At 40.8% G+C, this 15,197-nt stretch overlaps 1 protein-coding gene across 3 annotated transcripts in view; it reads right to left on the bottom strand.

The window, feature by feature from the left end:
• Positions 1–3,258: 3,258 nt before the first annotated feature.
• LOC120775754 overlaps positions 3,259–15,197 on the bottom strand; it is an 86,813-nt gene continuing 74,874 nt past the window's right edge. For all 3 annotated transcript variants that reach the window (XM_040106082.1, XM_040106084.1, XM_040106083.1), the window contains exons 5-6: positions 4,919–5,110; positions 3,259–4,857 (exon numbers count right to left, since the gene is read on the bottom strand). In XM_040106082.1, the coding sequence (XP_039962016.1) occupies positions 4,010–4,857; positions 4,919–5,110 (1,040 nt within the window). In that variant the 3' untranslated portion in view covers positions 3,259–4,009. The remainder of the gene's footprint in view (positions 4,858–4,918; positions 5,111–15,197) is intronic.

The following is a 15,197-nucleotide window of genomic DNA, read 5'->3' as shown; positions in this document are numbered from 1 at the left end:
GTGGCTGCAGCGGTTGCTGTCGCCGTTTTATGGCAGATATGGTTGCTGAGCGCTAACACATACTGAGTGTCAAAGGTGAAATGATTATATGACAGCAGACAGTGAACCCGAGCATAGAGAAATCATAAACCAGACAAAAAACCACCAAGCAGTCTCCCACCCAACGAGAGGAAATACATTGTTAGCAAAGTGTTGATTTCGTTAGAAATCTTTCGCTACTTTTGAGGGTATTTTCTTCATAGCGGTGCACGGTTGAAAGCATGATTACAAACTGCTAGCATACATATTTGGTTGCCATATGTCACCAAGTTTAAAATTAAATATCTGTCGCTCGACACTCATCTTCGCCACTGCGCCTCTCCACCATCCGCTCGCCATGTGTTTAGTATGTTAATTTCATTTCTAATGTCCTGCCGCAGACACGTTCACCACCCGCTCACACAATGAAGGCTCAACAAACGGCTTGTCCGAGCTTACGTAAAGATAGAGGTTGAACAAAAGAGATGGAGAGAGAGCTGTGGAGCTGTGTGTACACATGCATATGGTCTCAGCTGGCCGTCAGTTCCAGCTCATAAGTCAAGTTAATTTCATGTCATTTGTTCTCGAAATTTTCAACGCTAGATAAAATTCTTCTTATCTTTTGTGCGAGCGCCCAAAAAGGATACATGACATTAACTAAAGGATATGTGAAATTTATATTTATGGATATATGTGTGTATCTAGGTATATGCTGACGATTTACAAAAGCGCTGGATTTTGTGGATACTCCTTTCTTCTGGTAATGCACATTTGCATTAATTTTAATTGGATGTTTACAAATTGGAATCGACTTGGAATTCAAAAGGAAATGAAGATGAAAAGAAGAATTGTCATCATTAAAACGAAAATAAGATACATATTAATTCCAGTCGCTTCTTTTCACATTTAGCGCCAATGGTGTGGAGGTCTTCCTTTTCCTCAAAGCCGGAGTGTTTTCACTCATTGCGATTACATGACCTAGCCAGCGTAGCCGCTGTCGCCTGAATCGCTGAACTATGTCAAGGACGCCGTATATCTCTTACAGATTTTCTCTCGAACACTCCTAAGTCCGACTCATCAGAAGATGTCATTGTCCATGCCTCCGCACCAAATAGCAGGACGGGAATGATGAGCGACTTGTAGAGTTTTGTCTTCGGTCGTCTACAGAGTATAAACTTTTAAATCCCCTACTCAGTTTGAAGTAGCGGCTGTTGACAAGAGTGATTTTGCGTTGGATTTCAAGGCTGATATTGTTGTTGGTGTTGATACTGGTTCCAAGACGAAATTATCAACGACTCTCACTTCACTTCATTATCCAGTCTCTAGAAGGCAGAACTAACGACACGGTGGTTGAGACCAATGATATCAATATCATCGGCGTACGATGATGATTGTACCTTATCGATCTAAGCTCGAATTATTTTCTCCAGCAGTAGAATGAAGAAATCACTATATAGGGAGCCTTGTCTGAAACCTCGTTTGATCTCGAACGGTTCGGAGAGGTCCTTTGTAATAGTTTGATGGGGATATCAAGTTCAGACATAGCGGCATAGAGGCACTTCCCTTCCGCCTATCGGAGAAGGCATCTTTAAAATCGACGAAGGAGTGGTGTGTGTTGATCTTCCTTTCACGGGTCCGTTCAGCAGGCTGAAGATATGTTTCCTCCATAACTTTAGTGTTTGTGCTCTGAACATCAGCCGCTAGATCACCACTTTGGGTCCTACCAGAGTATGCTCCGTATGTTCTCAATCAGCAAACTATTCACTGAAAACTGTTTTTTAAGTTAGATCTGAATATTCGTGCCGACAACGCAAAATCAATAGATCCTCTACTATTTTAGAGTTTTTGTATATCAATGATATGTAACCAATTGAGCTGGGCTCAAAACTATGATGCTGAAAGTGTAAAAGTACCCGTTAAATGGCCTAATAATTTTGTAGAGCCTGATTAATAAATTTGTCGTCAACTCTTTCCTTGGGACGACTTGTTTTTCTTTCAGCGTATTTTTTAAAGGTTTCCAGACGAGACTATGACTACCGTATAATACAAACTTAGTTCCTAGTGCATATTTTATATTCCAAAGTTGAAATAGACTTTCTTGGAAAAACTTTTCAGTTGACCAAAAGCTCAAGGGTAAAACCTCTATGTCTAAGTTCAGATAAAATTTCGTGCAAAAAATGTTTTCTGTTGACCAAAAACTTAGAGGGGGAAAGTGCTGTTCCAAAGTTGAAATAAAGTTCTGTGAAATATTTTCTTATGAGCAAAAGCTACAGATGGAAAATATACCCAGCTTAAGCGGGATACTTGAGGTAGTATAGTGAAGGCTTATTTATTGCTATTATATATTATGGTAGACTAAGAACAGCTGCTATGTCCTGTCCTTCTTTCAATAACCTTGAATCTCTATTTTTCTTCTGCGCTTCTGTGGTTTCGATTACACTTCTATCTTTCATTTTTCCGTTTCCACTATATTTTTTAGATTATTTCCCAGGCTGCATATAAAGATACACAGTTTACATACTTTTTAAGTAGAACGAAAGGTGTTATCTTCTATATAAACTGATTTACATATCTCCCAATTGTCCCTGTTCTCTTTGCTTAAGTGGTTACATGGGTTTACGGGTTTTAAATAATCAATTTTTTTTTTGTCTTTTTAAATTTTACAATACCTCCGGAATTTTGTCTTAAATTTTCAAGTTGTACCGAGTAATAGTTTCGGAGATGTAGCCTTGAGAACTTGTGTGCTTGAAGCTAGCTAAGCGAAGTGCGCCGTCTTTAAACGCGGTTTCGAAACTGTTGTGGTTTCGAGCTGTTGCGATCTCGAAACTGCTTTTTTTGAAGACTTTGAGATGTAATTCTTAAAGACTTGGACGCAGAATTTATTATTATTTGGAAAAAAATTGTCGCGAAATTTTCACTGAAATTTTAATTTTCAAGTTCTTTATTCCGTGGAAACCTATGCAACCACTTAATGCATAGGAACTTCGGCAAACTTATGTATACTGAAGCCACTCGTTTTAGTTTCTTAAAAGATAACATGAGAGAACTTTGTTAAAGTGATGTAAGCGGTTGCTATTTCAGTCAAGCAACTTGCTTGTTCGATTCAACACTCTCAAAGAATTGATTATGCGACTATATTTTATTACTGCCCATTGCTTGTTCGATTCGCCACTTATTAAATCAAAACTTATTCATTTTTCTTTTATATCCGCTCAAAATCAAACAAATATTTGCATCTTTAGAATGGGGCTTGCTTGAAATCTATATATATTTATTGGATCTTTTGAGTTTTGTATTTTTATAAATATCAACAGAATACCTTAAACTATTGCTCGTAGCGAACTGGGTTACTCCAGCAGCTAACGGCACTATGAGATACTTATGAAATCGTTATAATTTAAAATTTTTACATTACTACTTCATATAACTGTACATATGCCACATTATGTACTTGAAATGCTTATGTATGCATTCTAGACTAGAATTACAAAACATAATAGACCTTCTATATACATGTACACGTGACTCAAATGTGCTTAAACTTAAAACTTAACTTAACAGTTAGAGTGAAATTTTGATTACGTTCTTAATAATAACGGTAATATAATTTGTTTATATTGATTTTACATTACTTGCTTTAATAAATTCGATATGTGATTTTCTTCGTTTTATAAAACGTTAAATTTCTCCACCATTTACATACTCTAAGCGAGTACATTTCTAGAACTTTTTAATTACATATTTATTTTACATGAAATCAGCTTAAAATCTCGCAACCTCGTCACCTCACCGCCAACTGGCATGCGCTAAAATACGATATGAAAACTAACTGCTCTTCCTTCATTACACTTTTCAATCAACCGGTGCACTACTCCACCCGAAACACTCAATATCACTGCTTCGTGTCGAGCAGCAGTTCTTCGTGAGTCTCAACTTTCTGCTCTACGAGCACTTGCAAGCCCAACGCCGTCACCATGGCGTTACGCAGCCGCTAGTATGGACGCCACACGTCCGTCGCTCTGGGTGTACGGCAACGTATCGGTCCGAACTCACTGCGCCACAGCTCAGTACGTGATGTGGTGCTCACATCGTCCAGATCGATGGTCTCGACAAGCGCTGGTGAGTGTCGCGTTGAGGTAACGGGCGGTGAATCATTCGGATTCGCATTATCCACACCGGGTGAATGCGAGATTAACGTTACGCAACGCTTTACCAAGTTCACGCCATCACTAGCGCCATCCGTGGCTGTTAGACTCGTTACATTCGGCACTTCGGCTGCTACCGTACCGGGTACAGATGACGTTAGGCCATCAGCAACAGCAGTACCGGCGCCACGAAACCAGGGAAACTCACTGTAGTTGCCATACAGTTGCGTATACAGCCATTGACTCGGTTGCGGCAAAAGCGGATTCTGTAGGAAAAGCTGTGCCGCCAAAGCGGGATTGAAGCTATTCGCTGCGGGTGAGAATTGTGATGCGAAGCCATTGAGCAGTTCATTTTTGCGCAGCGTTTCGTTACGTTGTATGAGCGATGTGAAGGCACCACCACCACTGGCGGAACCGCTATTCGATGGTGGTGAAGTGCTACGTCCATCGTCGTCTTCGTGCAAAGAGGACGTCTTCTTGGACGAGCCCGTCACCGAAATGCTATCACTTTCGAAACCCGCATCTATATTGTTATTGTTATCGTTGTCACTGTTGGTCGTGGTCAAAGGCGGCGATATGGTTAATGTCGGTTGTGTGCCCAAATTAATTGTTGTGGTTGTCGGCGAACCCTCGGGACTGGTGGTGCTATGTGCCGCTGATAATTGGCGCAGTTGTGTTAGTTGAGGATGGGTTTCTGCGGAGTGTGAAAAAAAAATTTTTAAGACAAATCAAAAATATTGTAACAGTTATCGTACCGTTTAGCGCCCGCAGTCCATGCCGTTCCAAATTGCCAACGATGTTGTGCGCCTGGAAAGCGGGATGCTGGTGATGAAAGAATGCTGCGCCGTGCGCAAAGGCCGGTCGCGCCAAAGCCGCTGGGTTGCTCAACGCCCGCCAATCGGGCGCATGCAAGTGACTATGCATGCCGACGAGATGGTGTGCGAAACCTGGAAAATTCGAAATATGAATGTAATATGTGGCGAAAACATGATATATTTAATAAAAATATTTGAAGTTGTTATAGAATGTAGATTATCAAACAGAACCGCTGTGGTTAGCTTGGGGAATGCTGCCAATTGATAGTCTTTAGTAATACACAAAAGCTACTCCGTTCCGTTTATGTCATTCCGACTGCTGTAGCAACGGTTCAGAGGTGGTTTTTTTATCATAACTATTTTTGACCTCATAAGATACTTTAATTAACCATTTACAGGAAAGAAAACCGCGTTGGCTCGTCAGAGCCCGAAATGAGCTCTTTGATTCTAAAAAGAATACTGGAACATAACACTGAGCGGAAGTCATGTACCACACTCACCTTCTATATGCATATGTTCGACTCATTCCATGAAGAAAATGTTTTTTCTCGTTATTGAATTGGATCCACAGAGAAGAAATGGAGAGGTCCACATTTCATTATTGGAGTCTTTAAGATATCGAAGACTTGATCACAGCAACTACAAAATATTTAGTTACATTTTCCCAGCAACGTAATACCAAAGATCCTAGTTCACTATTATGGTTTATAGCTAATTTTAGTACAACCCAAAATAATATGGAGATGATAAAAGCTTATTTCATGCTTTAAAAGCACCTCACGCTTATAGTTACCCCTTATGACCCAAACTTGAAATATAAAATTCTCAGATACTTGAAACTTGCCTCTTCTAGAGTCAGGCCTCAACGAAATTGACTTTGGTTCATTCAGCCAACTTTTACAACAACAAGGTACTCACAATACAGGCTTTGAATCGGTTATTTCAGTTTCAGATGTACGAGTTGGATTGCGTAGGGATTTGAGAAGTAAAGTCTTCCCTCTTCGAACAAAGATCCAATTCTATAAGTCACTCATTATTCCCGACCTGCTTTATGTTGCAGAGACATGGACGGTGACAACATCGGATGAATCGACCTTACGAGTTTTCGAGAGAAAAGTGCTGCGGAAGATTTATGGTCCTATGCGCATTGGTAATGGCGAGTATTGCATTCTATGGAACCTTGAGCTGTACGGGATATACGACGATATTGACATAGTTCAGCGAATTTAGAGACAGCGGCTATGCTGACTAGGTCATGTTGCCCGAATGGGTGAAAACACTCTAGCACGGAAAGTATACGAAGCAGTACCCGCCGAGAGAAGCAGAGGAAGAGGAAGACCAGATGAAGAAGGACATAGCTTCACTTGCAATCTCCAATTGGCTCCAAGCAGCGGAAAGGAAGAACGGCTGGCGCGCTGTTGTAAACTCGGCTATAACCGGTTTTTTTGACTGGGGTAAACTTGAATCATGTCTGCTATTCTTGAAAGAACTTGTCCTGGTCAGAATGAATAAGAACATACCTAGAGAACTCTGCGTAATGTTATCTCTGATTATGATCCGTAGTAGAAACAAGACTTTTTAAAATGGATCTGTTTGGAGTCTGCAGTAGAGACAAACCTTTATAAAACCGGCAGCTTCACCCAAAATCCTCGGTACATAGAAAGCAGGACGATAAATGACTGCCCCGTGAATATCTTTTCTAACTACTCATCTAACATCAAATATAGATGATTTTTAAAAGCAACCAAGAATTGAAAGTTTCCGGACAGTATGTCTTCCTAGAAAGTCTATCAGTTCTAATTCGAAACAGTAAATCACCAAAAGTGTGAAGAGGTCCACGCAACCTCCACCGAACCGCTTTATCGACAAACTTTTCACGAGTGAATGCTATGCACTCACTTCGGCGGCTAAGGCAGTGCTGGCAAAGAGTCTGCCGCTGATACCACAGAAATACGAGTACGACACTTGAGTTTAATGCCTGAGTATGAATTCGTACAAACCACTTGCCAGCTCGTGTATATATGAGTGTATGTGTGTGTGAGTGTAGATATTAGCCAAGTTTGCAATGGCAGTGGCTTTGCTTGCACTCCCACTAAAACCTTAAATATGCGGTCCTGTAAGGAAACCCATGTGCGATAAAGGGTTAGCCACGTTGGTCGCAGTTTGTGTTGTGTTCTTCGGCTCCGCCAGTGGGTTGGAGCAGGAGCGCAGCGCAACGGCAGTGAGAGAGATAGAAAAATCACAGAGGGCGGGGAACCATATAGAGCGACTGACACGACAATTCGGTCGCATGTGAGCTCGCCATACTTCGGCTGCCTTTTAAGCCTTCTTCGTGGTTAGGCTGTGTATACAAATGCACGGTTGGGTGTGAGGGTGCAGTGCCAACGTGGTAGTGGCGGTGGCATTGGTGGCGGCGAGAGATGCTACCACAAACACATACGTTAAATTATGTATAAATATATGCATGTATGTATGTGTTCGATTGTGAAAATGTGGGTCGTCGATGTCTCGTTGTCGCTGTCGTGTCGCATATTTTGTTGGTAGCTGAATTGTTTGCGTCGGCAGCACCGTTATGTGTGTGTTGGCTTTGTTGCTTGTTGGCGGTGGAGCCGACGGGGCATAACGTGGTCCCATTGGTGCGCCGCAAAGAGCTTTCTTGCTTTTGCTTTCACATGCCACACACACACACACTCACACAAACATGGAGTTAGACTGCAGTGTGTCACAGCCTTCGACAATTGTTGCCACTGCCTGCCTGCGCCACCAGCACAATTAACATGGCATCTTGTTGCTGTTGTTGCTATTGCTGTAGGAGCAGCCAAATCTGCCACTGGCAGCCATCTCATCGACGCGAGTCTCAGTTGCCGCTGTCTTATTGCCTCCGCTATGTGCTCTGTGTGTGTACGGTCTGCCACTGCTGGCATTTTTCTAGCTGCGCTGCGGCGCTGCGGTCGGACAATCGTTCGGTCGGCAGCCGCCGCCAGTTGACTGTGTGACTGTGGTGGCATTTTGTGGCAGCAGTAGTGGTGGTAATTGTATACATTAATGTCCCAAACAGCGATGCTGCCGCCGCCTCCGCCGCCACTGCCGCTGCGGCCCCTACCGGCCAGGCAGCCATGCGCCTGTGTATATACTCATATGTGTTGCTCTGTGTGTGTGACTGCTCGATGTATGCCACAGAATTCCAACACAAATTGGTAGCAGCTCGCCCCACAAACTGGTGTGGCTCCAGCCAAACCAGCAACCAACCGACCAACCGAAAGTTCCATGCCTGCTTTCGGTTGGTTCACATTTTCTCTGACGTTTTTTGGCGTTTTTTTGCCTTCTTTGCTTTCGTTTTTCATTTTTTGTATTTATTTATGAAATTTTATTTTATTATCCCTTTTGTGGGGATCGATGTGTGGGTTAGATACACCCACAAATGGAATATTTTACGGTGCAATAAAAGTGGCAGAAATACACGGATTTATGGTGAAGTTTCATGCATGTGTATGCGTGTGTTTATATGTGTGCAGGCGTAGATTGAAATTTGAGGAAATGTGTGAAGAAACTTATTTTAAATGGAATTAGTTTTTAATGCGGAAAATAAAATTTAAATTACTTAGAAAAATGTGGCCAAAGCGCTTTGCTTCCTGCTTGAAGGAAGGAAAATCACACAAGCTCTGCTTGGAAAAATATAAAAACATTTTTTTAATAATTTTAGTTATGAACAATTGCTCTAAAAGTTTAATAAATAAGTAATTGGATTTTTTAACTAGCTTATAGTTAGAGATTTTTCACTGCCAACTATTTTTATGAACGAATAGCTAACATTTTTCTAGGATTAATGCCAAAAGTACCAAATTCCAGGTCTTAAAAGGTGTAAATGTCTAAAATAAAAATACGATATGTATGCGGAATCATTGGGAATGTTGGAAAATGCTTACGGTGATTTGGTTTTGTCAAAAATACAAGCTTATGAGTAGTACAAAGCCTTCAAAGACTGTCGAGAGATCGTTGAAGACATGCCACGTTCTAGAAGACCTTCGATCTCTTCAACTGATGAAAATATTAGAAAAGTGAAGGGCTTAGAGAGATGGCAAAAGAGCCCGACATCTCTCGCCAATCCGTTCGAATGATTTTGGTGAATATTTTGGGTATGAAACGCGTTCTTGTTCAACGCGTTCCGATAAAGCAGAACTTTTTTCATAAAGAGTACCTTAAACAGGTAACTTTGGATATGCTTGATCGTGCGAATTCCGATCCCACATTCATGGCGAGCATAGTAACTGCTGATGAGACATGGGTTTATGAGTTTGACACGCCAACAAGTCCACAATCATCGGAAAAAATGAGTAGAAATCAAAAAACCACGCTAAAGTCGCTCCAAAATCAAGGTGACGCCCATTGTTTTTTTTCGATATTCATGATTTGGTGCATCATGAGTTTGTTCTGGGGAGTCAAGCGGTCAATAGGGAGTTTTATTTGGCTGTACTGAGGCATTTGCGTGAGAACATCATTCGAAAATGGCGCGAATTGTGGAAGATCAATTAATGGCTTTCACGCTATGATAATGCACCATCGCATCGAGCCACGATTGCGGCCGAATTTAAAGCCAAAAACGCAATGAATATCACCGATCAACCACCATATTCACCAGGTTTGGCTCCGTGTGATTTTTTTTCTTGTCCCCCAAACTGAAATTGCCGCTGCGTGGAATCTTTTTCAGTCTTTGAAGGTTGGTTTTCCTGGTTTATTGAAAGACAACTGGCAAACAAATGAATGTAAGGTAATGTAGGTGCCTATGTGGTGGCCTCTATCTCATGATAGGTCACGTGACGAACTGGCAATATTAGTCTGTGCACAGCAGCCATAGAACTGATTTTAGACGACATTCACGAAATTCGTCGTGGCGTGATCTACGACCTTGATTGTATTCACCATATGATCAAAAATTGCAGTAATGTAATGAGTGCATAAACGGTCTAAGACAATGGTTCTTCTCAATGTGTTTAGAACTGGCTGAACAAAAGAGAGAAGTCTTGCTTATAAATACTTGTGATGCTGCCGACGTAATAGCTAATACTTGTATAATGCCCATTGACATTAAGCGTGACGAACACGAGCGGGTATACAAGTTAACACAGCCGTCTATAGCAGCCAGAAGAAGAGAAAGAGTCACAATATGGCAGCAGCAGTGGCAAACCTCACTCAAAGGACGATGGACCTACAAACTGATACCGGACATGCCTTCGGGCATCGACAGATGATATGAGGACTTGGATTTCCACCTAACTCAAGTACTAAGTGGACATGGGGGCTTTGAAAGCTACCTGTATATATTCCAGCACGACATTAGTCCGATGTGTTCAGAGTGCTTTGAAGACTCTGAGTATGTATGTAGCCTCAATCATGACAAAACTCAGACATAAAGAGCAGATTAGGCGTTCATCAGTAGAAAGAGACTTAAATATCTTATCACTCACACGAAGTGATACTTAAACAGGTGGTTCCGTGTGAAAGTCTGAAACCGGGAGTAGATTAGGTTTAGCGGATTGAAGTTCGCACTACGGCTTTTGATGCTTCCCCCTAGCTACCTAAGCCATACCATCAATAAACACTGGTATTTTATGGAGCTCCCTCGCTAAGCATTTAATTAAGTTCAGAATGATGTTTTGAGTCAATTTTGCTATGTCCGTCTTCGTATATACATATATTATTATTTTCTTAATATTACCACCACCCAATTTTTATACCCTGAACAGGGTATATTAAGTTTATCACGATGGAACACCCGGAGGGAAGCGTCGGAGACCCTATATATATATATATATAAATGATCAGTATGTTGAGCTGAGTCGACTTAGCCATGTTCGTCCGTCTGTCTGTCTGTGTATATACGAACTAGTCCCTCAGTTTTTAAGATATCGTTTTGAAATTTTGTAAACGTCATTTTCTCTTCAAGAAGCTGTTCATATCGGACCACTATAACATATAGCTGCCATACAAACTGAACGATCGGACTCAAGTTCTTGTATGGATAACTTTCGCATTTGACGTGGTATCTTCCCGAAATTTGACATGGATTACTGCTTAAGGTAATAACATAATCTCCGAAAAAATTCTTCAGATTGGCTTACTATAGCGTATAGCTGCCATACAACCTGGGCACATAGTTACTAAAAGAAATGCACCTGTGAAGGGCATATTAGCTTCCGAAGTTAAAATTTTTTCTTGTTTATTTATTATTTTAATATTTATTTATTTTTTAATTAAGAATATTAACCTTCAAATAGTGCTTTCAGAAATCCCTAAAATGGTCCATAATTTCCGTGCATCAACTCACTTTTACCGTCGGCATTTAGTCGCTTGCTTTTCTTATGTGCCGCAAGTTTCTTAGCCGCAAATTCACCACATCTTGAAATATGATTCCACTCAAAAATCACACTCAATGCCGCAGCGCATTATCCTGTCATGCCGTTAATCGCAACCACATGCCACCACCACATTTCCATAACAACCTCAACTTTTCTCCACAAACACCCCTTAAATGCCACAACCACCAGCTGAGGAGACACTCAACAGCACGGCAATTGAGTGAAGCGCATGCCACTCACTCAACTCTACTCAACAGCCAACGAAACAGCTGATTCTTGTGTGCGCTCACTCAATAAATGCGCATGACCGCAAATATGAGCGAGGCGCAGCGCAGCGCAGCAACCACAATCAGAGCGAGAGCGACCGCAGTTGCTGCAAACACAGCGAATGCTTTGTAGTTTTGCTGAAAACCACCTACTTAGACATCTATTGGTGGCGAGTATGGCCTTTGCTGCCGCCGCCTCGGCTTGCCAGACGACAAGTGCAACACAGCAGCCATCGCCGTGCAACACTACGATCCACTCACAACACACGCCGAGCGAGCACAAGTACAACCCATAAAATTTTATCATTTCGTTGTCTTATTTTATTTTATTTACAACTTTTTGCTTTTTATGTCCACACTTTTTTGTATTTTTATGTGTATGTGTGTGTGTGTGTGTGTTTACTGGAGAGGTTCTTGGCTTTTTTGGTCACATTATTTGGCTTTTTGTTGCTGCATTCGCACTTATTCGGCTCTTTTGGCTACCCACCCATTTCGGGTATCACATTCGGTGGCATGTACTCGCAGCTGGCAAGTATATAAAATTAGTTTTATGTCTCTATGTATATGTAAGTATATTAGTTGTGGAATAAAAAGAAATGATAATGCGGTGTCTGGCTGGCTTAAAGGAACTATTTAGGAGTCCTTGTGGAGAGAGAGGAAAAACTTAAATTTAAATTTAAACGAATTTACTAGTCTATAAGTGAGTCTGAGTCTGAGTGCTCGGAATATTAAAGTTTCTTTTGGGTTATAATTTTGTTCTCAGTAAAATTTTTCTAATAGAAAACGCATAAATTTGAGAATTTTAAGCCAATATTTTGGGAATGTGACTTCAAAAGCCACTAACTCTCATTAATACAGTATAAATATTTGAACATAACAATAAAAGTATTGACGATGTGTCAATAACTAGTTAGTATGGACAATATGATTGTAACACGCCTTAAAGTATGTCTCTAATACTTAATTGGTATATGTATGTGAGACAACCACTAGTAGAGGATCTACTCATAAAAAGTAGTATTGTTGCAGCAATCGTTAGACTGAGCATAAACTAATTTTGAAGACCTCTAGACAACTTCTATGGTAAAAAAATAAATTTAAAAATAGCGAGCTTTCTTCAAAAGTTTCATGAATTATGATATATAGTGTTAAGTGAATTTGGTTAGTACGGATATATTTCGATCTATAGTACTCAAATAGTGATTTTTAATTATGAAGACGAAGACTGGGGTACAACATTCTCAAAATATAAATGAGCTTCGAGATGTCCTTAGACATAGCCGACTGATTGATACCGAATAAGTTGATCTTTCAGTTCAGTTTTAATCTCTGAGATATCGGCTAACTTCGAAGCACAATCTGAAAGTTTTGATTATAAAAATATGCCATACTTCTTTCGCAATGGAAAATCGCCACCTTTAGGCCCAAAATTTTTATTAGCAAAATTAAAAAAAAAAAACTGATTCCTGGAACTTCGATCGTTCACATTAACAAGGAGAAATCGAACGATCATTTGAGTGTCGGTTACTACAGCATTGGCGTTATTTTTCAGATGCACATCCTCAATTTCACCAAAACTCGTCTCTTAATATTTTGAATGAAGTTCAACTTCGGAAGACTCGGCGACGAAAGCCAGGCATGCAATAGTCAAATGATCTAGGTAATTTGCAATTCTGTATATTGCTTTCTGACTCTCCGAATTTTTCGATATTATAAATTGCAAATAAGAATCAGTAATTTTTTAAGGGGTTTCTTAAAGCTTTACTCCGGCGTGCAAAGAAGTGGCAATGCAAACTGTTAGTTGGTTGACAATACTAGCCTTAAGTTCACTAATCGCTGCTTCAGAATTGCCTAACCTCGCTACCAAGGGCAGCGAGTCACTTTGTGATAAGACTAGTAAGAGTGCCTGGCCATAGCGGAATGTGACTACAAAGCGGCAAACGGCTTGGTGCTCCACTCTCCTAATGTGTTCTACTACTGTCTAGTGCGATACGCGGAAACTCTGCCAACACTAAACTACCCTCGATTTCTTTTAACCTAAGGTCGAACGCAAGAAGGCCAGTTAGCACTTTGCCATCAGTAAGGATAGCCTCTCTCTTGAACTGGGGGTGCTAACAGGTCTAACAGGTACCTTTTGGCGTCCACGCTGGAAGGTTGAGAATCTTACTGGATACCAGAGGCAGAAACTGGATACCAGCGGCAGATGCCAGAACCCGTAGAATCAATTTCTCAATACTTCATTCTTGATTGTTGCGCTTTTGCGAGATCAAGGCTTTACACCTGGCAGCTCACTCTTGCAAATATCTCACTGAGCTGGTAAGAATAGAAATAAGTTGCTTTTTCGACTCGAAAGTTGGAAATAGGAATTATATTTTATGGCTTCACAAAAAAACACAAATAGTAGTTCAAGTACGATTCCCATCTTGAGAATAAGCCTTCGTAATTAACTTTTGGTAACTTTTTCAAGCTTCGAAAGGCGTAGATCGAAAAAATGTCTGCCATTTCAATCAGAAAAGAGGCACCCTTTGATTTGGTAATGCAATTTGAACATGTTTAATTAAATTTGTGGTAGTATGACCAAATACTATATATACATTTCAGTCAGGGTCACGATATAATATTTCCATATGGTCTTCAGAATAACGCCGACCATGCATAATATGGATTCATTAATATCAACCAAAGTGCTGTATTCGAGCTTCAGACCAGTTCTCAGGGATCGCCTGATCCAGTTTCTGGCCCACCTCAATTTCGTTTGTCAGATCCTAATAGAGGTAGCCTTTTTTTAACAAGCCAACGCGTCAAGTTGTCATGTAATTGTTCAGTACTCTTTGTTTTCAGACTTACGTCTGAACAACGTTTACAAATCGTTCTAATTTATTACGAAAATTGAAATTCTGTAAAGAATGTGTTTCTTGCGCTTCGCTCAACTTATGGTCAACATAAACGGCTTACTCAGCGTACTATTCGCAACACCAGCATCCATCGTGAGACTCAGCATTCATTATTGGATAATATTCGACCGAATATACCACGTTCAGCACGCAGTGAAGAAAATATTGCAGCCGTAGCTGAGAGTTTACACGAAGACCGTTCGTTCAGCGCCGAAAAGCATAAAAAATACAACTTGTGCATGAACTGAAGCTGCTCGACCTTTTCAAGCGACATCGCTTCGCTCTATGGGCCTTGGCCAAAAAATCAGTGACAAGCGTCGACCGATGACACGGCGCATTATCGTGCAACAGGCGCCAGGACCCTGTCTCACGGTATTGTGGTCGAGCGCGTCGAATGCGTGACAAAATACGCTTCATAACACTAAGGTAAAACACAGCATTAATCGTTTGGCCAGGTGGGACGAACTCTCGGTGTACAATACTCTCAGAATCGTAAAAACAAATCAGCATTGTCTTTACTTTTAACATCTGAAGACGACTTTTTTTCGGTGATGGCTCATCTGGATGCTTCCATTCGGCACTTTGACGTTTGTTTTCGGTTTCATATTGAAAGCACCACGTTTCATCACCAGTCACAATCGAATATTTGTAGTTTATGTCCTTTCTCGACTCCTTAATCAAATCCTTACAATGTTGGATTCGT

The sequence above is a fragment of the Bactrocera tryoni genome, chromosome 4 (genome assembly GCF_016617805.1).
Source record: "Bactrocera tryoni isolate S06 chromosome 4, CSIRO_BtryS06_freeze2, whole genome shotgun sequence".
NCBI lineage: Eukaryota > Metazoa > Arthropoda > Insecta > Diptera > Tephritidae > Bactrocera > Bactrocera tryoni.
This window is presented reverse-complemented; position numbering and strand designations above follow the sequence as displayed.